This window comes from Vombatus ursinus, unplaced genomic scaffold (genome assembly GCF_900497805.2).
Source record: "Vombatus ursinus unplaced genomic scaffold, bare-nosed wombat genome assembly UNPS02014805.1, whole genome shotgun sequence".
In the NCBI taxonomy this organism is placed as follows: Eukaryota; Metazoa; Chordata; class Mammalia; order Diprotodontia; family Vombatidae; genus Vombatus; species Vombatus ursinus.
Window position 1 is genome coordinate 3,465,829 of NW_020954583.1, and position 27,908 is coordinate 3,493,736.

Genomic DNA, 27,908 nt, shown 5'->3' on the forward strand with positions numbered 1-27,908 from the left:
CACACTGTGATGAAAAATAAATCCACAAAATAACATTTTGCTTTTTACATGTGTGGTGTGTTTGCCTGCGTTACTTTATATAAATGTATGTTTAAATATATATATATATATGTATATATATATACACATATATATATATATATTTTCTAAGTTGTAATTTAAGACTACTTACTAAATAAACCATATCTTCCACAGTCTCATGCTTTTTTAAGTCACTGCTAATAGATCAAATCCTGAAAGTACTAGCAATTGTCCTCAGGGGAAAGTAACTTGACAATTTTCTTTCATTTTTCTGTTCCTTAGACATAGTTCCTTAGGAGCAGGAACTATGGTTTATATTCCTTTGTATTCCCAGCGCTTAGCACAGTGCCTGACACATAGGCATTTAATAAATATTTGTGGTTTGGTCCTCCATGCCAATGTGATTGCCTCTGCTCTGTATGCTATCTGACACTCCCATGTGCTTTGGTTTTGTTTCATCATATAGGGACTCTCAAGAGTGTCAGTGCAGCTCTAGCACTAAGACTTTTGGGACACTAAACTAAAGTCAGATGAGCTAGATTCAACTCTTGAATTTTCCATTTACTACTTACGTGACTCTGGGTTAAGTCATAACCTGGTTACAAAATGGGGATAACACCCTCCTCACTTCACAAAACTGTTAGAATCAAATGAGAAAACTTAACTGAAAGTCCCTTGTAAATTGGAAAACTCAAAATTTCAATAGCTAGCAAAAGGGCAAGAGTGGTTTTGTTTTTGTCTTTGCATCCCAAATAGCCAGTAAAGTGTCTGTCACATAGAAAGTGCTTAATAAATTATTGATCAATTGAATTAAGCAAATGTAAGATGGGAATTATTATAAGCATTCAACCATTTAAATGTTCTAGTCTCTTTTGCTTTTGCATAAGGTATTGTGAATGTCTACGCAACAATTTGTCTGAAAAAGACCTGGGAGTTTAGGTAAACAGCAAGTTCAGTCTAAATCAACAGTGTGATATGATAGCTCAGACCTGCACAACTTGGCAGTAGGTAGGGAGCCAAAATTATAACAGGCCAAATGTCTCTGTCAGGCAGCAGATAAGTTAGACTAGTGACTGACTGACAATGATTGGTCGCCACGGCACATGTGACAAACAGGAGCATGCGGGATGGCAACCCTACATTTTTCTCTGACCACAGGACATATTTTGGTGGGCTGCAAGCGACCCGTGGGCCGTATATTGTCCAAGCCTATCGTAGCTGATAAAGTCAGTGTAATCTTAAACTCCATCACATAGTAGTGCCTAGGATTGTGAGATCATGTTATCACTCAGCCCTTGTCTTGCTGCATGTAAAATATTGGATCTAATTCTGGGCACCATATTTTAAGAGGATATTGATAAGCTGTAGCATGTTTAGAGAGGGCAATCAGGATGGTGAAAAGCCTCTAGTTTAGGGGAACACTTTTTTCCCTTTTCCCTGCTTTGAGAGTTTAAAAGCTGTTTTTTTCCTCTACTGTTTCTCTTAAGGGGAATTTCCTACATTATTACTCAGGCAATATAAATATTAAATTGTAATCTTTTTATTTTTTTAATTTCATTCTTTTTCAAAATTTTAGCTTGAATATAAAATGCCTTTAGCAACTGAATACTTTTAAGAAAGATTATTGAATATTGAATTAATTTTTGTTGGATAATTATATATAGATTCTGTTATTTATATATTTATACACACTATTGAATACTTAATTTAAATCTTTTTCTTGCTGGATTTTTTCTTTGCCATCAATTTTGATATGGAATTTTATTTTGAAGTATACTTTTATTTATGGTTTTTTATTTTATCTCTTATTTAAATCCAAGTGATTTTTGTTCTGAATATTATTTTATATTTGTCATTGAATTTAAAACAATGTTTTGAGATTTAGTTTCCATTGATAATCTCTCATACTCTATTGCATGTGAATAATAACACTTTCTATTTGATGATGCCAAAATGAATACTGTTATACAGTTGCCTATTTGATATACAAGTAGCATGCCTTTAGAATTATAGCTATTTCTCTGCATGTTTGCCTTGATGATAACCATTTGTTGGCACTTGTTATTGCTACAGATTTGTATGTGGTATTGTTGGCCAAATTACCTGGGTGAATAGTTCTTTGGTTATTGGTTGAATATTGCCATTATGCATTAGTCTTAGTTGTTTGGAAAGCATTGTGATATTTTTGAACTAGGAATCCATAAGAGTCTCCTGATTCTAGTAGTGGACCAAGAGATTAGAAACAGGGGCATTATAAGGACATTGAAAAGAAAGGTCAAAGAATTGGGAGAATGAAAAGTAATTGTTAGTAAGGTCAGGGCTAGAGAAATGATTCAACACTTTGTGAACTACCTGATCTGTTGAGTCATTCAAAGATTACCAGATACAATGACAGTAGATGATAATATTTTGGAATAGATCCATTTACCTTCTAAGTGTAAAAATTACTTAAGAGGACAGAGGCTTTAATAAGCAAAATGGGGTTGGAAGCAAAGAGAATAAAGGAAATAGTCAAACCATTAAAAAAAAAACTCACTTGTAAAATGGAATATACTAATTCCATTATAGAAGAAAGAAGAGTCACACTCTTAGCAAAACCCGAGTATAAATGTATTCTTCCGGAGAGATATTATAAGCCCAATCTGGCAATCATTTTAATACTCCATATTAAGTCTAGAATAAAAAAAAACAAAACTCCTTTGTTTGATGTTTAAGGATCTTCACAATCTACCCCCTTCCTACCTTTCTAATATTCTTATATTTTGCCCTCTTCTACCTATAATATTGGCCTACTTGCAGGTCCTAAAACATAAAACTCCATTTCCCATTTCTATGTCTTTGCACTAATTTGTCTCCATGTCTGTAATGCTTCATCCCCTCACTTCCATCTCTTAGTTTCTCTGACCTCTTTTAAAATTTAGCTCAGATCCTCTATGCCTTTTCTGTTTTCCCCCAGATCCTAAAACTTTCCCCTCTCATATTTCCCATTTACTCTATTTGTATCTACCTACTTGTCTCCTTGAGAAGGTAAGCAACTTGAAGGCAGAGATTCTTTTTCTTTTCCTTTGCTGACATGATGAAGTACCATGACTGATTGGTGGGTTTGGCAAATAGGTGAAACAAAGAAGGGATTGGTTCAAGAAAGAAAGGAGGCAGGGTGAATGTGGAGTTGGCAGTGAATTGGCAGTGAATTGTATCTAATATATGATGTTTGAATTTCCACCAGTCAATTGACTATCTGTATTCAAAAGTGGGCTGCTATTCCTTCTGAAGCCAAGCTAAAGGAACTCAAAGAATGATTCTTCACATTCTAGGTTTTTAGGGACAATGAAACATTCCTAATAGAAACAAAAGCAAGACTTCAGTTGGGGGGTGGGGGTGGGAAAGGGATCTGAGATGGAATAAGTCATCTTTGCCAAGAGACTGCAGAGCAGAAGTGTTACACACAGGAGAAAGGAGAAATGTATAATGAGAGCTTAAAAATATATTTGAGAGTCTTCCTGAAGATAAGAACGCTGGAAAGTTGAGGAGGAAGCAGCTACTTGTCTTTGAAGGAATACTGAAAAACACAGCTATCAACTGAGAAATCATTGAGTTAGGGTCAAAAGAAGACAAGAAAGGTAAGAGGAATTGTTGATTCCCTCCTCAGGTACTGAGAGCTATTTGTTGAACAAATAACTTAAAGGTCTATTGTTTTTCCAGGTTACATAATTCAAGATATGACAGTGATTTCCCAAGACTTACCAAAATGGATGATGTCTGTTGAGTATATGAGCACATATGATAAAGTTTTGGGTAAGAAAGACTGAAGACTCCAGGGGCACAGGTTGCATTTCCTCACTGTTGCCCAGCTGGAGCAAGGATTTTGAAGAGAAAAACTGATTTGAGAAGTGAATAGCTGGTTAAGGAGGTAGTGAATTAGATCTGCAGGGGGAAAGGGTGAGGGAAAAAAACAAGGAATGAGCATTTTACTAAGTACCTAGTACGTGCTAGGCACTTTGCTATGTGCTTCACAAATGTTGCCTTATCAGATTTTAACTTTTCGACCACTGCTTAATATATGACAGTTTCCCGGACAGAGATGGTGTATGTCTAACAAAAACTGCTAAGAATGTACTTGATGGGTGTCTTGTCAATCTAGTCACAAAGGCTTTAAACTAAAAGAGAATGAGGGAGAGAGAGTATATGTATATCCCCAAACTAGACTACATAGAAAGCAACAACATTGAAGGAACAGCAGTAGTTCAGACATCCCATACTTTTATACACAAATTTCTAAAATTCAGGTAACAAGCAAGAGGCCCCAACATAGGAAGGCAAATTTGACCTTTGTGAGTGTCACTGAGAATTAATGGAATGAAGCATAACTAGATAATGGTTGTAGATAGGTAAAATTTATTCAAAAGAAACAGGATGGATAAAATGATAGATAACATCATATATTAAGCATATCGATGTCAGGAAATCCAAGAGCCAGAGAGAATACACATAATAGAATATTTGGGTGAAGGTCAATAGGAGAAATGTGATTTTGTCATTGGAGTCATCGAGGTGATACGGTGGACAGAGTTTAGACCCAGAGTCAGAAAAACCTGAGTTCAAACTTTACTTCAAAAACTTGCCAAAGCCTGATTAAGTCACTTAACCTCTTCTGGTGCTAATTTTCCTTATCTGCAAAATGTGGGTGATGATGACTGATAATAAAAGCACTTACCTCCCTGGGCTTACATGGAGACAAAATATTTGTAAAGTGCTTTAAAAATCCTTAGAGTGCTATATAAATACTAGCTATTATTATTACTATTATTATTAGACCACCTGGACAAAGACAGGCCTGGCACAGTAGTGATGAGAGACTTCAATTATCCAGAAACCTTCTAGCATTCTACCAAAAGCAGAGCACCTGAGAACTTCTTGACTTAACTTAGTGATAACTCTGTACTTCCAAAGATTGAGGAACCAAAAAGGAAATTATATTCTGGACCTGATTTTGAGCAACAGAAGAAAGAATTAGTTGTTTGGATAAAAAGGATGGAATCCTCTGAGGGAAATGATCATTCCTACCAAGAATTTATGAAAGAGAGGTTATCTGGTCATAATCTGATAAGACCCTAGATTTTGGGAAATCTAGGTTTAGAGGAAAGTTTAGCAGGAGACATCATCCCAGAAGGGCTATTTAAAACTCCCAATGGAGAGGGAAAATAGGATTTGTCTAAACAGACCAACATGGATGCACCAGGAACTCACAAATCAATTTAAAATTTTAAGAAATGAACAGAAGATGGAAGCAAAACCAAATGACAAGATGAATGACAAGAACAGAAAAGTATGAATCTTACCTACCAATGGTCCTATAAGATAACATTGGGGGTGCTGGAGCTCTGAAGGAGCTAAGGGTGAAGAGGGGAGCAAAGGAAAAAAAAGATTTTTTAAAAAAAGCAATATTGAAAGGAAAATGGTGGATTGAAGAAGAGATGAACCATTGCTTGAGGTGGATATGATGATAACTGATGAGAGAAGGTTGAGCTGCTCATTTATTTTGTTTGTTTCCTGTTCTTAATAATGATTAATTCAAAAACACCAACCCTTTAACAACAAATTCTAGGATTTTGCCAAAAATTAAAGTTAAATTCACTAAGTAAAACGTAGGTCCTGTTATCTTTCCTTTTTGAAAATCAGGACAAGTTACTCTTTGTTCCTTAAGAACAAAGGATGTGTGAAAGAGTGGATAGTTTGGAAATGTCACCAGCCACGTTCACCTTATGTCATTTGAGCCTCACAATAGCCCTGTGAGGTAACTACTGCATTTGGGTCTGAACAAGTTTTATAGATAATGAGTACCTTAAGTCTTTTAATCTTAAATTTGGAAGAAGAGCTTTTGTTCCTATATAAAAGAACCTTAGTAACCAGCTGAATCCACACCTGTGATTTCTGTAACTTAGTCACAGAGGTTGCCTGGGGGCACTTAAAGATTATGTGATTTAGGGGCAGCTAGGTGGCGCAGTGGATGGAGCACCAGCCCTAAAGTCAGGAGGCCCTGAGTTCAAATCCGGCCTCAGACCAAACACTTGACGCTTACTAGCTGTGTGACCCTGGGCAAGTTACTTAACACCAATTGCCCAAAAAACAAACAAAAAGAAAAGATTATGTAACTTGTCATGGCCACACAAGCCAATATATCTGAGGCCCTCTAAGGCCAGCTCTCTATTTTTTGTGCTGTGCACATATGTGCTCTTGCAACACTTTTATATTTATGTGTATACACACATGTATATGTACCTTTACATATAGAAACAAAAACATACAAATATATGACTATCCACTACACACTGGAGCTCCCTCTCTACATGTTCATACCCACATATAAAATGTATGTATATACGTATGTATGTATATGTATTGTGTGTGTGTGTGTATACACATATATACAGCTTTATAACTGGAAAGACAACTCCTACTAGATTTAAGTCTGGGCCCTGATATATACTGGTGTGTAACCTTGTATAAGTTACCTAGTTTTTCAAATCATAATAGTAACTGCAACTCATCCTTTTCCCTAAAAATAATGATCGTCAAGCAACAATTCTATGATCAGCAGACATCAAACATTTACTGTGAAATATAAAGGAAAAAAATTACATCCAGGAATAAAACCTTTATTGGATTTTTTAAAACAAAATAATTTATAAAAATGAAGAGTCCCCAAAAAATAAATGAAAAAGAAGTAAACACAGTTAGCACTATTATTTACACTCAAGAGCACCAAAGAGTTTCAGGTTTTTTTCTTTCTTTTCCTTTTTTTTTCTTTTTTGTAATCCAGTAATCTCTAGATAGGCTTTTAATGTTCAGAGAAGCTATGTGAACTAAAGAATTCCCATTATCAAATCCTAAATCAAAGTGCAATTTTTTAATTATATAGATGTAGAGTCCAGTTTCCTGTTCTTGCCTATCAATTCTTATGGGGTATTTGTTCCCTCTTTTTTTGGTTTTGTTCAGGGTTTAATTCATCATTATAATAGTAAACAACTCCTACCATCCTCAATTTTCCAGATGACTTTACTCTGGTCTCTCTTAGTCTATAGTGATATATTCTTAGGGAAAAAGTATTAAATACGTTTTCTACCATGAAGTTATTTTAAAGAACAATACTAAATGAACACAAGGACTTAGAACCTATTTCTGTTCAATTTTTCCAATATATACACATTAAATACTACAGCATTTCTACCTTAAAAAAATACAGCATAGTATATTAATACACTTTTTTAGGCAACATTTTTCTGACAAGTTTATTTACAAAAACTTCAATTAGTTTTGCTTTAAAATTGCAATGTTTAACATTATCCTCTTAGTAGTAGTGCTTAACACGAGACACAATGGCATCTGGAAAGTAGCTTCAGTCTAAGGATGAATTCACCTCATAAGAATGTGGAAGGACAAGTAGGATTCATATAGAGAAAGGCACAATAGTTCTTTCAAGGATCAAAAAATTGTTACATTATTATTGTAATTAAAAAAAAATCAGTGCCCTTCACTGCTAATTTTGTAGAATTTTATAGCTGGAAGAGATCTTTTGCAGATCATCTTGTAAAGACCCTCTCATTTTACAGCTTGAAGAAACTGAGGTACTGAGAGGGCAGGTACCTTTTCCAAGGCTACACCCCTGGGTAGAGACAGGTCTAGAACTCAGGTCTCCTGACTACCAGTTCTGTGCACTAACTGGTCAAGTAAAGTGACAGGTCCCAGATAAGAAAACTGGAGAATTCTCAAACTAGATCTCAATTAAAGTTTTAAATGGATAATTCAAGTTTATCACTACTAATTTAAAGATCTGCACAATATTTTTGTGCTGCAAGTATTTAAGGCATGTGCCAAGAATGTTTTTAAAAGTTATGAACTTTACATATTGAAAGAGGGCTTTCTTTCAAATCATTTTAAATATAATTTGGTAATTGCAGTTGTTGTGGCCATGGTTCAAAATCAGTTTCAAAATACAAGTAGCAGATGCAGGTCTCATGTCATCTGAATGTACTGCAATTTTATGTGTTGGTGCTTAGTGCCATTTCTCTACATGGGGAGAAAGGATTTAGAATGCAAGTGTGATCTGGCACTTACCTAACAGAATCTTAGAATAGTATACCATGCAGGAAAGTGGTTTAGACATAATCATTCAAAGTATTTGGTAATTAAGATTCAAAATGTTTTCTCTTTTTGTAAATCATTCTTTGGCAAAAATTTAAAACAAGGTGTGAACTGAAACTTCATTGACTGTCTTTTTTGCAAAATAAATAAGTTTTGTAAAAGGAATCTACAGTGCCAGTTTTATACTGATTGTAAATCATTAATACATATTATAAATAAATTTCAGCTAATCTACTCCCAAAGCTTTAAGTTGTCGTTCAATCTCTTCATCAGAGATTGTAGATGCTTTTGATGTAGATGCAGATGGTAAGCCTCGGGCAGCTGATGGTGCTTTGGCCATCTATTTAAAACAAAAGACAAAGGAGAAAAATGACTATTATTAAAAATTTGACTGATGCCTAAAACAATATGAAGAGTTATGAAGTGAATTTTGAGAGACAAACTTCCAGATAGGAAAAATCAATTTATTAATTAGGCTGGCCAAAAATCAATAAATTGAGGTCAGGGATTTCTCAGTGATGAAAGACAGACAAGCAAAAGACAACCCTGATTGGCAGGCATTTAATGAGGAGGTGGGCTAAGAGCTTTCAATTCCTCCTGATTACTTCCTTGGAGGGGGTGCAGGGCAGCTGAAGAACGAGGCCTGCTCATGAGATTCATCAGCCTCCAGCAATCTCAGCAAGGAAAACTACACTCTATTCCAGCTCAGTTTCTCCTTTGTGAGGCAGGCTGCCTCAACTTTGATTAGAAATCAAGTATACAAGAGTCATTTCTAAACAGCATGGACTTAGTCAGCTTTTGTTTATGGGATAAATAGAGAGACCCAGACCAGGCCCTGGGGGCTGGAATGTTATCACATTACTTAGCCAGTGCTGGAAAGGGTTCTTCTACGTGAGCTAAAATAAAGAGTGGGGACTTTAAAGAGAAGGGAATATTACAAATTAATACATTAAAATTAATTATCCTCAGAAAGTTCATGTTATTTTTTGAGATAACTGCAAAATTACCTATATGGAACACAAAATTAAAAATTATATAAATCACAAAAATTTCCAGATAACATGAAATTTCCAGATAATATTAAGGGCAGCAGGTGGCAGAGTGGACAGAATGCTAGGCCTGGAACTGGGAAGTAAGTTTAAGTCTGGCCTCAGACACTTACTAGCTGCGTGATGCTGGAGGCTAGTCACTTAACCACGTTTGCCTCAGTTTCTGAATCTGTAAAATGACCTGGAGAAGGAAATGGCAAGCTACTCCAGTGTCTTTTCTAGTGTCTTTGCCAAGAAAACCCCAACTGGGGTCACAAAGAGTCAGACGTGACTGAAAAATGACTGAACAACAACAACAACAATGTCCATACCTTTCCAGAGATTTCAATTCCAATTTCATCAAGCACCTGGTTCACAATATCCTGGCTTTCTTCTTCATCATCAGATGCATCAAAAATGTCATCCAGTGTATCATTGACTTAGAAAAGGGGGGGGGGAAAGTTGTCATTCTGAATAGCTAGGTGTCCATATCAAATTACATTTAGAAAATAATCCAGTCCTAGCAATCTAAGTGAACTGTTAAACTCTGAATCCAAATCCAAAAGCCAGTGTAAATGTATTTTCAAAGGACTAAATTCAGAATAGTTGGTGTCCCTACCTATAAGTCCTTTCTTTCCCCTACTTATAATGCCCTTAAATATATGGCAATTATCTTTCTAGAACTTACGGTTTCAAAGTGACATTATTCTAAAAAATAATCAGTTACTTGGGAGAAAATATAGTAAGAGTAAAAAACAAATAAAGTTCTGGAAAATTTGAGAGATAATTAAATCCAACCTCACTAAATATCCTTTTTATGAATGAAAATGTAAATTATCTTATTTTGTGATTTGTTCTAATAATTATTAGAAACAGTTTTCTGATCTTGGTAAAATTGTTATGAAGTTTAATATTAAAATGCAAATTTAGCCAAGATCATATAAAATTTATTTTCTATTTGAAACTCAGACTTACAATAACTGCAATGATAATTAACAGAGATACAAAAAAAGCTTTCAGGAATGCTTCCTTGTTGAGCCAAGTCTTAAATTAATTCTAAGAAACTTCAAATCTTTTTAAAGATCTTGTTTGCCAAAGTCCGGACTAAAGGATAGTGTATGAGTTAAAACTAACCTTGCTGCTGATAAATCTGACTTATACTCTAATTTTTTTTATCTGAAGATGTGAATACAAATATTAACTCACAAGGCTGTTGGAAAAATTGAATGTATGAATGAATACACATGTATTTTTCAAAGGGATTTATAAATTAATAAAAATGTATTAAAGCAGCCTTTTTGGTGGGGATGAGAGAGCAAAGATACTTTCATAAAAATGAAATTAACAAGAGTGGTTATGAATTTTAAACAAATCAAGAGTTTTATATGATTCCTTCATTAGAGCTTAATGGAAAATTAATTCCTCTGATAAGGTCTGCTCACACCTGTGCCATCATTGAAAACTACATAAACATAATAGATATCCTATCATTAAATAAATTGACAATTCTGTAGTAATTAAAAATTCGCCAACCAAGTTGCACATGATAGGTAAAAATCAAATTACAATACACAAAGAGATTAAAGTGAGGCCTATATAAGGAACTTTGGAATTTTCAAAAGTATTTGTAATCCAGATTTAAAATCTTGCAGAAAAGAATGACATTTAGACACAGAACATTAGAAGAATGGGTGACTTAGTAGTCCTGATAATTAAACAGTTTTAGCAGTTCAGTTTAGTGAAATTAAACTAAGACTAGACATACTATATAGTACAGGAATATGGAATAACATCTTTTAATGCTGTTATTAAACTTCTGCAGATTTGTGTTTCACACGCTGCCAACATTAAAGTATAAAGTTACAATAAAATCTAGAGCTAGGTAACCTTTTTCATCAATATTCAGTTATGAGTATAATTTTTGGTTTTATTAAAAGTATTTGAGGTTGTTTAAAAGCCTGGAAAACTGACAACTGAAACCTGTAAATATCACTAACACTATAAATTATATTAAACTTACTCATTTCTTCAGTCATTTCCATTTTCATGTTTTCCTTCTGGAAATTCTGCATTGTTTGTAACGTCTTTTGTGGATCCATCTTCTTGTTAACTGCCTGCATTGTCTTCAATGAGATAGGATGCATGTTATTTGCATAATTATGAAAATTCTACATGAAAATAAGTACAGTAAACTGCCACTTGTTACGAAGATAAATTCATAAAACCTTCCAAAACTGCACACTGGGGTTTTTAAGAATGCTAACAAAATGAAAGACTTCAATATGGAAACCATCTGTTTAGCAACTACTTTAAGGAGATCAGAATGTGAGCAATTTCACCTGAAAGGTAGTCAAAGGCATACTGGCAAACAAGGAAATGCACCTAACCCTGATAATTCTGACCTGTAAAAGTGAGTAAACACTGAATTTTTCTTAGAAACAAGATTTACATTCTTAGGCTTAATATGCACATAGTAAGTCTGGCAAACTTTAGGTTAGTTGAAATATCAATGTGTTAGATTTCTTTAAAATTCAATCTATGGGGGACAGCTAGGTGGCGCAGTGGATAGAGGACCGGCCCTGAAGTCAGGAGGACCTGAGTTCAAATTCCGCCTCAGACCAAACACTTGACACTTACTAACTGTGTGACCCTGAGCAAGTCACTTAACCCCAATTGCCTAAAAAAAAAAAATTCAATCTATGTTATGTATGTTGGACACAGACACAGACACACACACACAAATCTTGCTTCAATTTAGCTAATATTTAATAAGTGTCTACTACATGGAAGTACCATGCAGTTCACATACTATCTTCTTCACTTTGGTCTTCAGCCTTGAATAGACTGAGAGGTGATATACATGCTATTTTTCTAAAGGTTTACAATTAAAATTCCAAGAAAAATTTGCATGGCAAGACCTTCCTGAGGACAGATTCTGAATTTTTTCTTTTACAGGCTACTAGTGCCAGAGAAAAGAAGAAATACCAGCTTTGTTTCTCTTCATTTCAAATTGTCTGTCTTTTCATATATGTATGACATTTTTTCTTATTCATTCTGGTTAACCACCAAAGGGACAAAGACCTTACAGACCTTTTCACTAATTCTCTTAAAATGTGTGTGTACGTTGTGGCTAAATCATGTAAAATGTCCACCAAACAGTAATTAGGAATTAGAAAATTGTATTGTCTTTCATCTTTCTTAATTAATTGATCAATTAATAATCAAAATATTGAGTCTAGCAAGATGTTATATCTACTTAGGTTCAAAAACCAAAAATTCTTCATTGAAATGTCTTAACTAAAATGCTTTCCACGTCCCAACCTTCACTCATAAGTGACTTATACTTGAATGCCCTTCTACTGTTTCCCACTAGTATAAATCCTCCCCACTGTTCCAGACTCAGATTCTCTATGAAAGTTTCCATTCCACATATACAGCATTTACTGTTTGTACCAATCACTGGCACATCATATACTGTCTAGTTATTCACAATCTCTTCCACGTTCTAACTCCCCAAATGGACTGCAAACACATCAAGAACATGAAATTTAGCTTCTATTTCTTTCTGTCTCCTACAGAACTTATTACAAAGGCTTGGTAAATGGTAGTAATTTAATAAGCATTAAATGACTGAAAGACTAATAGTGCTTTAAGATGAAGCACCTAATGAAGACACCTGATAGTTGAGCAAGCAATATACAAATGAACACAAGTACTGCAATCTATTCAAAAGCTGAGAGGCATCCCTAAAGACACATTCTTCAGTCTTATTTATAGAAAAAAATTTGTGAGAAGAGTAATTAATAAAAGGAAATCAAAATTTCTGCTCACAATTCATTGAAATAACATCAACCATTTTCTGTCAAATTCAGTAAAAGAACACCAGCTTTTTAAAGTTAATTATGTATGTGACAGATGCCTACTTTGATAATTTCAGGGTTCAATGATTTCAGTACTGTGGGTAATCTTTCCACCACAGGCAGAATATAGAGAACTTGGCCAAGAGCCTTTGAGAGCTTCTGTGTCCAAATCTCATTCTGCCACCAGTCAGGTTATCAGCCTCTTTGAACTTAACTAGGTTGATCATTAGACAAGAGATAGGTAGTATATCATTGGCCTCATATTCAAAACATTTCTAGTTTGGAAAGACCTTCCGGAGATTTTATTCAAGCCTTCAAAAACTCAGAGTCACACTTCCACACCACTATGAGTCACTACAGTAGGATTCTAGTAGAAGGAAGGTATCTAATTTCGAGAAAATGGAAATACCTTGAATCTAAACTAAAATGTGACATGAAAGGAATGCTAACTATTTAAACTTTTGCATGTGTGTAACAAAAAAGATCTGGAAGTAATAATCTAATCTATTATGAATAATTTTCCTAATACATATTCATGCTTAATAGACACTTTATATTGATTATATACAGAACTTAAGAACATCCATATGAAAAGACAAACTTACTTTTGCAGTAGTTGACATGGCTCCAGCCATCTTCATCTGGGAGTTCATTACTTTAGTTTGTGTAGACATAGAAGTGACTTTCGAACTTACAGCAAAAGTTCTAGTTTTCTGTTTCCTCAGTTGCACAAGCTGTTTAGCTAAAACCCTGCAGGCTTCTTTGTTACCAATCTTGGCCATTTTCTTAATTTCTAATTCCTATATTTTATAAAAAAAAAAAAGGAGATAGTTTTCATATAGTATGCATGGAGAATTTATTTACACACAACATGCCCAATTTTCAATGTAACAGGATGGAGCGAGCTTTCAAAGCTATGGAAGAATATCATTAGTCTCACTCTATTACTTTACACGAAAGAACAAAAATGCTCGTTTTCACAAAGGCAAGCAGAGGAGTTCTTCAGAGCAACACTTGTACAGATTCATCCCTGTGCATACAATTCAGCAGGAGTAATTATTCTGAGATAGGGTATAACTAATGATTGCATGATATTCTAATAATATATTCATATTGCATGATACTTTCCTATGGGATTAGGACTTGAAAGTGGGAGAGAGAGAAAAAGGAGGTAATTTCTAGTATTATTGCTACAAGAATAAAGGAAACTCCTTATCTCTACAAGATATTCACCTTTTCCCCTAAGACCCAGGCCCCTTCCCCTCCTTTGGGGAGATAAGCTATCCACATGCTGAAGTGAGCCTTCAGGGAGGGCTGACTTGGCTGAAGACTGGAGGGTGAGTTGTTATTGCTTGTCCTTCCTCTGGAAGAGGAACACAACTTCAGGAAGGTGATGTCATGACTTGCAAGTGAAACTGGATTTAAGTGAGGCAGGGCTGTGTAAAGTCACCAGCCTCCTCTCTCCTCTGGAGCAGTGCAGATCCAGTGGCAAGACACAGATCACGACTACTGGAAATGGCTCTGGGTGCAGGTATAACCCTTCCATAATAAGTCAGACTCCAGGATTCCAATGACTGTCTTTGGCACATCATTCTACTACTATTAATGAAAACAGCATGATAATCTACTTTCCTGCAGCCTGACTCACAATTCCTGTGACTTGGAGTTGAAAGAAGCCTAGGCTGAAGTTCTCTTCCCAAGTCGCCACTCCACATTCTCTCATATACATTCACGTCAGCATCATTGCTCCCTTTTCTCTAATTCCATTCAGTCTTCCACTGCGCCCTCTGGAACTCCCATTCTATTGTTAACAAATAGCCCTTCATATTAAGGACTCTGCCTTTTCCCTGGATAAAGTGCTTTGTATATATTTTATATTTAATTTTGTAGGCACATGTTGTCTCACCCCAGGAAGAAAAAGGATTGTTTTGTTTGTCTTTGTTCCCTTAAAGGCTAATATAGAGGTGTTTAAGAGATGCTTATTGAATTGGCCAAAGAAAAAAGAACTCAGTGAATTATATTAACCTAATTTAAGTAAAAAACATTTTGACCACCCTTATTCCTCTGAAATGTTTATAATGTGTTATTCTAAAGATATCTTTATTTCATCCAAATATTTATTAATATGAATATAGGAATCAAATTGCTCATCAGGCTTTCTTTTGAATGTACACAATTTATTATCGCCCAAATTATCACCCAAATAGGTTTTTAGGACAAGATTCTATGAGCTAAGCAAATTTTTTTCTGTTGAGTAGATGAAAAGTTCATTTTAAATGTTTTTCATTAATTTGCCCTTATTAACTAAATAGTAAACTATGTAAGCTTACCGAGAAACTCACCTATCTTTCCAGTCTCAAGGGACAATACTTCCCCTCCAAGAAGAACAATCTAGACAAACTAGCCTTAGCTCTTCACACAAAATACTCTTATCTCCTCTCTCCATGCTCTTTAACTGGCTTAGAACACAAGTCCTCCTCATCTCCACCTCATAGAATCTTTCTTGAAGTACAAAACTTTTCATGATTCCAATGGCTAGTGTCCTCCCTTACTTATCTAAGTTGCATCTAACTACTTTGTAATTAATATCTTTATATTCATTCTGCTTATATTTACATATATCTTTGTTGTTACCAGTTAGACTGTTACTCCCCTGTGAGTAGGAATTATTTAATTTTTTGCATTTAGCACAGTAGCTGGTATACAGCAGGTACTTAAATCCTCACTGACTGACTGAAAGGTATTCTTATAGGTGTAGGGAGAAAACAAAACAAACAAAAAAATCCCCAAAAACATGGCATTTAGGGAGAGATGATTAACAGGAGAATCAAGGAAAGACTTCTCGTAGCACTTGGCTTGTGAGCTAAACCTTGAAAGCTAGGAATTCTAAGAGGCATATGTGAGATAGGAGTACATTCCAGTCATAGGGCAGTTTGAGCAAAGGCACAGAAATGAAAAATGGAACATCATATTTAGGGAACTGCAAGAAGGCTAGAACAGAGGCTATATAAATGGCAGTAATGTGCAACAAGCCTAGAAAGGTAGGCTGGAGCCACACTAAGAAGGAATTTAAATGTCAAGATGGAGAGTTTATATTTTATCAGAGTCAATAAGAGTTGATAAAGGCTTTTAAGTAGAGGAGTCATATGATTAGACTTGTGTCTTAGTAAGATTATTTTGCAGTTGTGTGGAGGACAGACTGGAAGAAAAAAAGACTGCAAGACAAGAGACTGCTACAACAGTCCACATAAGAGATAATGAGGGCCTGAATTAGGTAGGATAGTGGTCACATAAGTGGAGAAAAGGTAATGGATAAAGACAGAATACAATAATGACCTCTTTGTTTGAGATGTCTACAGAACCATTTACGTGGAAAAGACCAACATGTAATTGCTGATTAAGAACTGAAATTTAGGTGAGGGATGAAGGTTGGATATATAGATCTGAATGACACCTGAACAGTAATGATAACTTGACCTATAGCAACTGATAAAATCAGCAAGAGATAGAAGATAGAAAGAGAAAAGAGAGTCCAGGAGGGGATTTTGGGATATATCCATGGTTAGCAGGCAGGAATGGACTCAGCAAAGGACACTGAGAAGGAGCATAAAGAGAACCAGGAGAGAATATATACATGAAAATTCAGGGTTATGGTTCGTTAAGGCATAAAGTCAAGAGAACAATGTACAATTGATTTGAAAGCTGAGGACAAGGTACAAGTGAACTAGTTAACAATAGAGTTGAAGTTATGAAGGGAAGAAAATGAGGCTAAGACTAAGGCGCTGACTTGGGAGAACAATGAGGATAGAACAACTAAAGGTCATAGTGAAAATTAAGACGAGGATTAAACAAGGTTAGGCAGAGAATGATAGAAGGCTAGAAGGTTAAGGTCAAATAGAGAAATTTTAGAATTCTTGATTAAGGAGTTAGGTCATTTAGAGCTGAGAATGAGACTAAAGGATTTATCAAACCTATATGACTAAGCTAGAGTAAAGATATAGATAATGGGGGATTAAGAAGGTGGAAAAGCTGAGTGGCCAGAGTACTTGAGGGGATATCAACATGTATATTGGGGCCACCAAATACAAGGGCAGGGGTTGGAGAGACAGGAAGACTTTGAGCCAGGTACTGAATTCCTTGAAAAAGGAGAAGGAATGATCTTATGCTACCAGTACTTGGATAGGCTGATTGTCTGGATGGATCCTAAAAGGAGGGGTAGCTGAGAGATGCTGGCAGAACAGAGTCTGGAAGTAGCAGTGAGGAGTATAGAGTATGTCCTTGCCCAGGGAGTCAGGGTCCATGAGAAGGGGTGATTCAAGACTGTAGAAACTGTCTAGAGATGCATTGTCTTCTTGGGTGGGGGTAGGGAACTAGAGGGGGAGTTGGAATTCCATGAATGAAAGAAGATAGAAGTAACATAAGAGGAAAACATCTATGATGAAGAGAAATTTGTTAATAAAAGGGGCTCCAGAAAGTATAACTGAAGGGGAAAAGGAGCCAGACAAGGATTTGGGAAGTTTTTACTCTGTGGAGGCACAGTAAAGACCTTGAACCACAGATCGATAACTCCAAGGTCCTGTAAGATAGGTACAGGAGACTGACTTTGAGATTGCTTCCTTCTGACAGTGACGAAAACTGCCTTTTTTTCTCCTTCATCTAAGACAATGAATGGCTCCTCTGTAAGAAAGTTCATGATATTCTAGAGTCCCAAATACAAGTTTGTTATATTCTAAATTAGAGAGTCTCAAAAATGGGAATGTGTTTGATATTCCATATGTAGAACACAGAATCTTAATAAAAGGGTAAAAAGGGGGGTGGGGATGGGAAGTATAAGGGAAAGGAGAAATAAGCAAGAAAATAATCAGGAAGGCCTTGATATGACTAAGAAATGATGCTCCATCACTTGCCACCTGCCACCCCCTCTTACTAGTTAGCTAATTATCCCAATGCTAATTTCCAAATTTCTCTGAAAAGTTAAACTGAAATTTAATGTTCTACTTACCAGCTGTTTTTCCTGTTTTTCCAATGCTGCTCGATCTCTCATTATAGCCCTCTGTGTACCTCGTAACTCTCGATTCTGCTCCTTTATTACATCTAAGAGAACAACAACAAAAAAATTCCCAAATTTATGGATTGTAAAGTCTTCTTCAATACTATTGAAAATATCAAGCCCAAAGATACTAATAAAAAACTGCAATTTATAAGCTGTATATATTTTCTTTCTCCTATTGTCCTTATAATAATAAAACTGGTCAGGCTTCAAACTTGAACTCTAAATGTAAAAGAAATAAAGAAGACTGAAAATATATAACAGAAGTTTGCAAATTTTTATTTTAATAGACAAACATAAATTTATATATTTCACCACAAAATTATACCTGGTTTCCTTGGAGAAGCTATAAAAGTGTATAAGTATAAAAACATTTTGTTCAGTCTTCAAAAAAAACCAAACCAAAACCAAAACAAACCCAAATACCATATAAGTCTGAATTTATGTCATTCTTTAATACATAGGTCAAAAATTCAGAAGGCTTTACCACAGATGGAGCACAAATAGTCCCTATGAGCATTTGGGAGGGAGATATCTAAATTTGTGCATCTCATGTTTCTTTCGAGCAACTGAAATTCAGGTTTGCTCATACAGCATGGCACCTACCAAAGAATGGCATAAATTCAGACTTCAGAGTGTCCTTGTATTGCTTCTTCTGACCACCATGAGAGTGCCTGCCTTGTGTGAGCTCTCCATAAAACAATCTTTTAGGCAAGCAAAGATTTGACATGCAAGCAACGTGGCCAGCCCATTGGAGTTGCACTCTCTGCAGTTTAGCTTGAGAAAGGATCTCAGTGTCTTGTACCTCATCTTGCCAGGTGATCTTCAGAATCTTTCTAAGACAATTTAAATAAAGTGGTTCAGTTTTCTGGCATGGTGCTGATAGGCTGTCTAGTTTTCACAGGTATACAACAATGAGGTTAGCACAAAACGATCCTGTAGACCTTCAGTTTGCTAGGCAGCCTAATAATACCTCTTTTCTCCCACACATTTTTTGGGAGCCTCTCAAATGCTGAGCTAGTTCTGGCAATGTGTGTGTCGACCTCATTATCCCTGGAAACTATACTGTAACTATATTGTAAATGAACTTATCCACAGCATTCAAGATTTCTCCATGTGTTGTAACTGACAGTTCCACACATAGATGGTGCAGTGCTGGCTGGTGGAAAACCTGTTTTCTTAGTGTTTAATTGTTAGGCCAAAATTAGCACAAGCGGCAGAGAATCAATCCGTACTTTGTTGCATTTCAGCCTCAGAGGCTTCAGTGATTACACAATCATCTATGAACAAAGAGTAGCACACTAACTCTCCCTTCACTTTAGTGTTGCCTTGTAGCCTTTTATTAATTCCCCAAAAGATAAATTAATTTATAGTTTTTACATTTAATTTCTATAAACTCATATAATTTATAGAAATTAAATTAATTCCCCAATGGATAGCATGACTCCATCCCTTCTTAATCTCCCAATGCTAGTGGTACTGAAATGCTCTCCCCCCCAATCCCCACTTCCAAAGAAACTTCACTCAAGCCAAGCTGTCCCCTACACCAATGTCCTACTCCAGATCTTTTCAACCCTTTGGTTGTGAACTTTAGAACACTCCCTCTATAATTAACAAGTTCCTTTTATTTCAGACATCTCCCTCTTTGCTTTTACCATCTTCTGGCACTGAGATTGAGCTTTCCCCCATCCCTGGTGACACTGCATCCCTGGCTATCCTTCTAAGTACTGGTTGCAACTGCTTTCTTACCTACCTCCCCTTCCCCTTACCTTGTTAGCTGGGTAGGGCAATCTGTACACTCCTTGCTCCTCATGGCTACAAGACGCTATCTACTGCTATCATTTAGCAAATGTTCCCTCCAAATGTCTTACTCAAACCAGTTCCTGGGGGCCATTATCTACTGACCCACAGAACATTCTCCTTCCTTTCTCACTAAATTCAACCCCTGGCTCCCACTCTCGTTCTCCACCCCAATTACTCTCTTCATACTAAAATACTGCAACATACATACTGATGTTCCCTCCAATATTCCTCTTGATCAGTCTACTCAGCTCACATGACCTACTCCTCTATTTTGTTTCAACAACTCCACCCTTCTCAATCTCATCCCCTTGGTGAATTAGTTCAAGTCTACATTATACTCTCCTATCAAATTCCTTGCTCCCTAGCCCTTTTGCTGATCACACCTGGTTAAACATCAAGCTCAGGTTCCTCCCATGGATCCAGAGTTAACTCATAAGGGACTGGTCCATTATAAATTTATGTTGTCTAATCTCAACTAGGCCCTCCCCATAGCAAAGCAATCCTAATACTCATTTCTGATCAGTATTCTATTACATTTAACAGAGTATATGTCCAAACTTTCTCCTTTGTGGCCTCTAATAGCACTTCTTCTCATCCTGTCTAAAGAAGAGTGCCTCATATTTCACTAAAAAAATGTTACCATGCAACACAAACTCCATTTTCATGCCTTCTCATCTCACATTCTCCTGGCATCATTCCCTACTATCTCCTCCTTTCCAGTCTAATGAAAAGGTGGCCAGTTCTCCTTACCAAGACCAACTCCTGAATATTTAGTTTTGTTTCCAACCCCTACACTCTTCTCTTGCATATTTTTCTTCACAATCATCTTCATTCTTTCTCTGATCTTCAATCTTCCTATCTACTGGTTTCTTCCTTGATGTCTACTTTATAAACAAAGCCAAAGTCTCTCTCATCCTTAAAAAAAAAACCCACTAGATTATACCAGCCTCATTAACTACCATCCTATAAATCTTGACTTGCTAGCTAAACTCTGAAAAAGCCATTTTTCAGACAATGAAAGACAGTGTCTCCTTATACTTACCTCTCATTCTCTTCTAAATCCTTTGCAGCCTGCCTTCTTACCTCACTTCATCTTTCAATTTAAACTGCTTTCTCCAAAATCCTTAATTATCAAATGTGATAGCCTTTTCTAAGTCTTTAGTATTAACCCCCTCAGAGCACTTAATACTGATGAGTACCTTGTCCTTCTAGATACTCTTCTGAGTTTCTGTGATACTGCTATTTTCCGGTTTTCCACAAATACCTGCCTGTCTGACTTCTCCTAAGTCTCCTTTGCTGGATCTCCATACAAGTCATGCTCACTGTGGGTGTCCTCATACGCTCCCCAAGGGCTCTGTCCTGGGTCCTCTTCTCTATATCTCTGCAACTTCCACTCTATGCAGGTGACTGTCAATCCTTATATATCTAGACTTAGGGTCTCTTTTGACCTCCACTTCTGCATCATTAACTTCTTATTAGACCTTTCAAGCTGGATGTCTAGAAGTCATCTAAAACTTGACATGTCCAGAACAGAACTCATTATTCCACCCAACCCCCTTCAAAAGCCATCTCTCTTCTAAACTTCCTCATTACTGTCAAGGGCACTGCTATCCTTTCGGTCAATAGGTTCACAATTTTGGTAGCATCCTCAACTTGTCACTTTTGCGCACCCCACATTATCTAATCAGTTGTCAAATTTTGTCATCTTTTTCTCTCCTTTATCTCTTAAATATATCCCCTTCTTACCACTCACACAGTCATCACCCTAGTATAGGCCTTATCAATTCTTGGCTGGACTATTACAATAGATTTCTAATTGTTCTTACTGCCTCCAGTCTCTCTGTATTCCAATCCTAACCATGTGACTCTCTTTCCACCCTCACTCAAAAAATTCCAGTGGCTCCCTATTACCTCTAGGATCAAATATAAACTCCTTGCTGGGCATTTACAGCTCATCACAATCTGGCCCTTCCCATCTTTTTGGTATCCTTACACATTACTTCCCTCTAAATATTTTATGGTTGAGTCATACTGGCTTACTTGATGTCCATTTCCTGTGACAGTGCCTTAATACTGACTGTCTATCACGCCTGGAATGTTCTCCCTGCTTACCTCATCTCTCAGGTCCCTGGAGTTCCTTCAAGACTCAGTTCAAATACCACCTTCTCCAAGAAGACTTTTCCTGGTCATGTTTTCTCCTTGGGAGATTACCTTTCAACTACTCTACATGTATCATGTATATATTTCCATTTATGTATATGATGATTTCCTCAATAGAATGTAAGTTCCTTGAGGGCAAAAGTCTTTTACTTCTTTTTATTCTAGTTTCTAGTATAGTGCCTAGAACATAGTAAATCTTTAATACTTATTGACTAATAGTTGCTGCATCATTTCTTGTAGAAGTAAATTGGAGAATTCTACCCTAGAAGGACAATTTTGAAAATCAGACACAATAGAGATTTTCTTTTTTTGTTTAGAGAATAACAGGTTGACTCTAGACAAGAGTAATATTGAAGAATCATGAAGGTAGGGAACAAGGACAGAGAAAAAACTGAAAATCATGCCATTTGAGATCAGCTGAAGAAAGTGGGAAGAGTTTGCCTGGAAAAGTCACCCAAAACTACCTCATATGCAAACCATAATAGGTATTTCCAAATGAAATCTTAGATATTATGTCTTCCTGCCTCTAATCTCTCCTTACTCCAAATCATCCTATACATTGCTGCCTAAATAATGAACTTTAAAGACAGATCTATCTAAGTGACTTCCCTACTCAACCAGTGGATTCCTACCGCTTGAAGGATAAAATATAAACCACTCAGTTGAGCTTTTAAGGCTTCACACAACTTGACTCCAATCTATCTTTCCAACCTCACTGGCCATTTTCACCCTCTCACACTCAGCAATCCAGTCAAACTAGTTTTCTCTGTGCTACTCACACATCACTCATCTCGAGACTCTAGGTCTTTATACTGGCAACACCTCATCCCTGAAATTCCCTCTTTACTTCAGCTTCAGTCTCTCTCTTCCTTTAAGGCACCATCTTCTGTATGATACCTTTTCTGACTAGCTAAAGAATGGAAGAATGGATTTTAAATTTAAAAGAGTATTGGCAGCTCACAGTGGGTTCCACTGCTCATCTGGCTGGCTGTCAAGTACTGTCTTTGAGTAGCAAAAATGGGAGACTTGGGTCTGCTCTGGCTAAGGAACTATATTAAATAAACCTTCATTAAAAGCTATTGCCATAACCAGTATACTTGTTGGGGCCCTTTTTAGATGGGAGTTACTTATTATTTCTTTCCTCTTTCCTCCAGTCATGTGAATGCTGTGAGGATTTTATTTTGACCCTTTAAAAATGTTTTGTTCTATACAATATTGAAAAAAGTTACTAGTATAACAATATATACACACACATATATTCTTTGTATGTATTTCTATGTGCTGTTGTTGAGTCATTTTTCTGTCATGTCTGACTCTTCACGACCCCATATTTGTATTTATGAAGTTCGTATTTATGCTATACTTACTTCAATATGTACTTGCTGTGTTGCCCATTAGAATGTAAAACTCCTTGCAAGTAGGCAGTTTCATTCTTTGTACTTGTATCTCTTGTTGTAAACAATGCCTGGCACATAGCAGGTGCTTTATTAAGTAACTGTTGATTTAAGTATGAGTAGCAGCATTGTACAAAGGTTAGAAAGCTGGCCATGGAACCAACAAGACCTGGATTCAAACTAGCCCCACACACTATAGCACTATGACTCTGGGCAAGTCATTTAACCACTCAGTGCTCTAGACAATTTTTTTTTTCCTTTCCTTTCCTTTTTTTTACACGAGGCAACTGGGGGTAAGTGACTTGCCTAGGGTCACACAGCTAATAAGTGTCAAGTGTCTGGTCTGAGACTGAATTTGAGCTCAGGTCTTTCTGACTCCGAGGCTGGAGCTCTATCCACTTTGCCATCTAGCTAGACAACTTTCTAAGACTATAAACTGCAAGGATGTTCTGGATTTTCTTACTACCAATGAAATCACAGGGTCAGTTCCAGTTCTTTATAGGAATAAATGCTCAATGGAGAAGAGAATGGTGTACCAAAGATAAACAGTACTTCAAGATCCTAAGACACATAGATAGCTATATAAAAATGTTCTTGTAATTTGTCAATTATGTCAGTATGACAAAAGCTAATGGCATCTTGAGTTACAGGTTCATACTCAGCTACAAAAATAGGTCATCATTAGTTCACTGAAGGAAAAGAAAGACATGTCTATAAACAAATCTCTTCTCTCCCTACCCCACCAAGTCTTTAAATTTACTTTCCATTTTAAAAACAAAACAAAACAAAAACAGTATTTGGTATTGTGCTATTCTCATTATTTGCATGATGGCTTATTCATTTTAATATTAATAATGAATTAAACACAAATTATAATCGCAGAAAATGCTATAATTTTGTTTAATTTGCAATGACATTATTCTTTAATGATCTATTACATAACATATCTAGCAACTGAAAGAAAAAAAAAGATTCAAATTCTTTCTAGACATGTAAACTATATCACCTTGTGCCTATCAAGATTTCATTACAGCTGAAATAGGTGAAAAGAAAACATGCAACAAAAGGCTCTTATGATCAATAATCATTGGATCATAAGGATTTATCTAGGAGAAATGCATAAAGCAGCATTAAAAAGCATAATATATAGCCTCATTATTCCTTAGCCAGAATACTTCTGTCATCTCTCTGGGAAAGGAAAAAAACAAACTTACTTTAAACAAAACCAGGAAGAAAAACATTAAAAAAGCACTACATCAAATAATGAAAGAAAAAAGGATGGTGTTAAGAGTTGATATAACTTGAGGTGATTATTCAGGAAACCATCTTGTAACTATCCTAGTAGTTATCTGAAATAAGTAAGTATGTTGAGGTAGATGATTTTAAACTTAAAATGCTATTCTAACCACAAGTTTTAAATTTATTTACATATAAGAACAAAACAGTACCACACAAACATCACTAAAACCTTTTCATCGATAGATAATAGAATAAACAGTATTTGCTGAAGAATAATGAATTCAGTGACAATGGAATATACGTTTCCTCAGTGCACAACCTTATTGTCACTTGCTTATCCTCACTGGCTATTCCCCCCTTTTCTTCTTGATGAGACTCCCTATAAGCTATCAAAAGAGCTGTGCAGCTCAGCAATGTAGATAATAAATTGATATTTAAGTACCCTTCAATAATTAGCATACAAAAACTATGTTAAAATGTCCAACTCTTTATAAGAGTATAACCTATTAAGGTTATAACCATACAGGTAATAAATATGATGGATACTATCTGCTGAAAATACTAAAAATTTCACTCATTTCTTATCTTTATCTTTTTATCTTTATTGTGTATAAATTCTTAAATATCCATAAGCCAAACAAATCAGAAACCTTAAATATATTTTTTCTTACAGTATTGCACAATAACTGATGTCCAGAATTAGAGGCATTCACTAAAAGATTCTGAAGTGCCTTATTAGAGGAAGATTACACTAAAATCAGTAGTTTTAACATAGGATAATTAATGTATTCTAATTTTTTAAAGCTGACAACTAATAACGAATGTATATTTCAGTTAACCAAAAATTAGTAAAGAAAAATACTGCAATCATTCTGAATACATGGTTAAGAAATAAATGAATGGTAGAATTATATCTCAGTGGTGAGAAATCATGATTCTGCTAGCATTTGAACAAACAAAACAAGAAGATACATTACCATACGAGAATAAAAGAATTATTTCCAAGTCTGGACAGAACATTCTGTTTGTGCCAACCACTGTCTAAATACCATTGCTTCTTTTGTAGTGAAGCTGATTAGACACCTTACAAAGAAGTGATTCTTGGTTCTACTACAACAGCATGTAAAAGAATAAACTTATTACATATTTCAAAATGTTCTTATAGTTCTGGCATAATGCCAGGACGGTAGTTATCTATAAAAAGCTTTTTAAACAAGGTAATTTCTTAAATGGAGGGATTAAGAAAACATTGTTCATTAAGCCTCAAAAATGTATTTAAGAACATGATAATACCTTAAAAACCACTATCTTTTACAATTTGTGCATCCATCAAGGAGGTCTTCGCAAGTAACAGGTGCTGAATAATTGTTAAATTTCACAGAATTAAGCAGGTAACTATCAATTTTTCTCCCAGACTTAAAGGTAAAAAAAATGTTTAACAATTTAAAACTTGGTTTGTTGTTAATAATCAATTAAATTTCAAGCAGTAATTCATAAATATTATATGAAATACAAATATAGGCAAGAATAAGTAGACAAAGTGTACATATGTGTTCGTTTTTTCCTATGTTAACCACTTGAAATACTAATATGTTGTTTTTTTTTAAACCTCTTTAAAACTTTCAAGGAAGTATGACTAGGAATGCTTTATCTTCTTTTTCTGTCATTAGCAAATGGTAATAAAACCATAATCAAATTTACTTTGATGCCTCTTACAAATATGGGAGGATATAATAAAGTGGACAAAGCTATTACTTTCAGGGGATCCAAATTTTAAGAATCCACTAAGTAACTCAGACTGCTCTTAAGCACACTCTATACTCTCTCGTCTCTCGTACTTCCTGTACTGATTTCCTGAAGCAGTTCGGCCCAAAGGTCAGGAGAAAACAGACCCAACACAAATGCACAAATAAGTAGAATTCATACAGCAGGTGGTACGTATTCTAAATACATAACAATAATATATGTATATATATATATAATATGTATATATAATATGTACATATAATATATATACACACACACGATCATTTATTAAGTGGCTACTATGTGTAAGCACTGTACACATAAGACATACATAGCGATATACTGATACGTGTAATTATATACATATAAATTTGGACTTGACCAATGTATGAATTTCTTTTCCTTGAGTAGGCTTATCTGTTACAATAGTTTATTTTTTTTCTTTTTTTTTCCCGGTGGGGGAGGAGGTAGAGGGAGAGAAAATTAAACGTTTATTTTTTTTTAATTAAGGGAAATCATAAAATCTAAAGTGAGTCCCACGCTCTCCTCCACAGACACACACAAACCCAGGGGTGACTATCCTCAAGTGGGAGGCTGCCCAGGACCACCACGGCCAGGGATGGGGAGTCACTTGTGGCGGCGCTAGTCCCGCCTCCAGCGCAGGAGCAGGAAGTGCCGGCGGCCCCCCACCCGTCCACTCCCCCAGGGGCAGCCGGGATACAGGCGGACCAAGAGCTGCCCTCGCACCCAACCCCGCGCCCCTAAACTTACCATCTACCGTCTTCTTCTTGAAAAGACAGGCCATGATCACAGACCCCCGCCCCTGCGCGGCGGGCTGGGCTAGGGCAGAAGAGAAGCCCGGGGAACCTTGGAATGGAACGGACCGGCTGCGCGGGGAGAGGAGCCACGGGTACCCCGGACCGCCAGGAGGGTGGTGCGGGGTCTTCGCCGGCTGGCCAGCGGCTGTCGCCTAGCAGGGAGCTCAGGTGACCAGGAAAGAAGCAAACAGACTTTTTTTTGAAGAAGTCTGTCTCCCCGCCCCGGCGCCTGCGCGTTCAAGCTGCGGAGCCTGCGCAGGGGAGAGGCTGACGTTGAATCCGCCCAGACGCTGCCCTTCCTTCTTCCAGTCCCGATCCTCCTTTCCCCAGCCCTGCTGCGACCCCGGGACTGCGCAGAGCCTGCGGGCTTGGCTGGATGGCGCTGCGTGGCGCTGCGGGGAGCCTCAGATGCCAGGGAGGCTGGGCAGGGAGAGAGGGCGCTGCTGCTGTGCACGCGCGCTGCCCGTGTCTGCCTTTGCTGGCTCCTGGTGTGCTGAGACCCGAGTGAAGCTAGAAATGTGTTCCGTGGACTGCTCGGGAAGCGGGCGGGGGTCCTGGAATCACCGGGGGTCAGGTATTCTCTCTGCCTCTGTGACACACACACACTCCCCCACACCCCCCCCACACACCCCCTCACACACATATGG

The 27,908-nt window shown here is 36.5% G+C and overlaps 1 protein-coding gene and 1 pseudogene across 1 annotated transcript; one reads left to right on the top strand and one right to left on the bottom strand.

Annotated features, from left to right (window-relative positions):
* Positions 1-7,292: 7,292 nt before the first annotated feature.
* On the bottom strand, positions 7,293-27,501 carry CHMP2B (charged multivesicular body protein 2B). The gene is made up of 6 exons (XM_027874142.1): positions 27,215-27,501; positions 18,054-18,145; positions 13,657-13,851; positions 11,212-11,314; positions 9,524-9,630; positions 7,293-8,503 (listed from the first exon to the last, which is right to left on the bottom strand). The coding sequence occupies exons 1-6, from the start codon at positions 27,246-27,248 to the stop codon at positions 8,390-8,392; spliced, it is 645 nt and encodes a 214-aa protein (XP_027729943.1). The 5' UTR covers positions 27,249-27,501; the 3' UTR covers positions 7,293-8,389.
* The window catches only part of LOC114051734, a 49,263-nt pseudogene continuing 48,601 nt past the window's right edge, over positions 27,247-27,908 (top strand).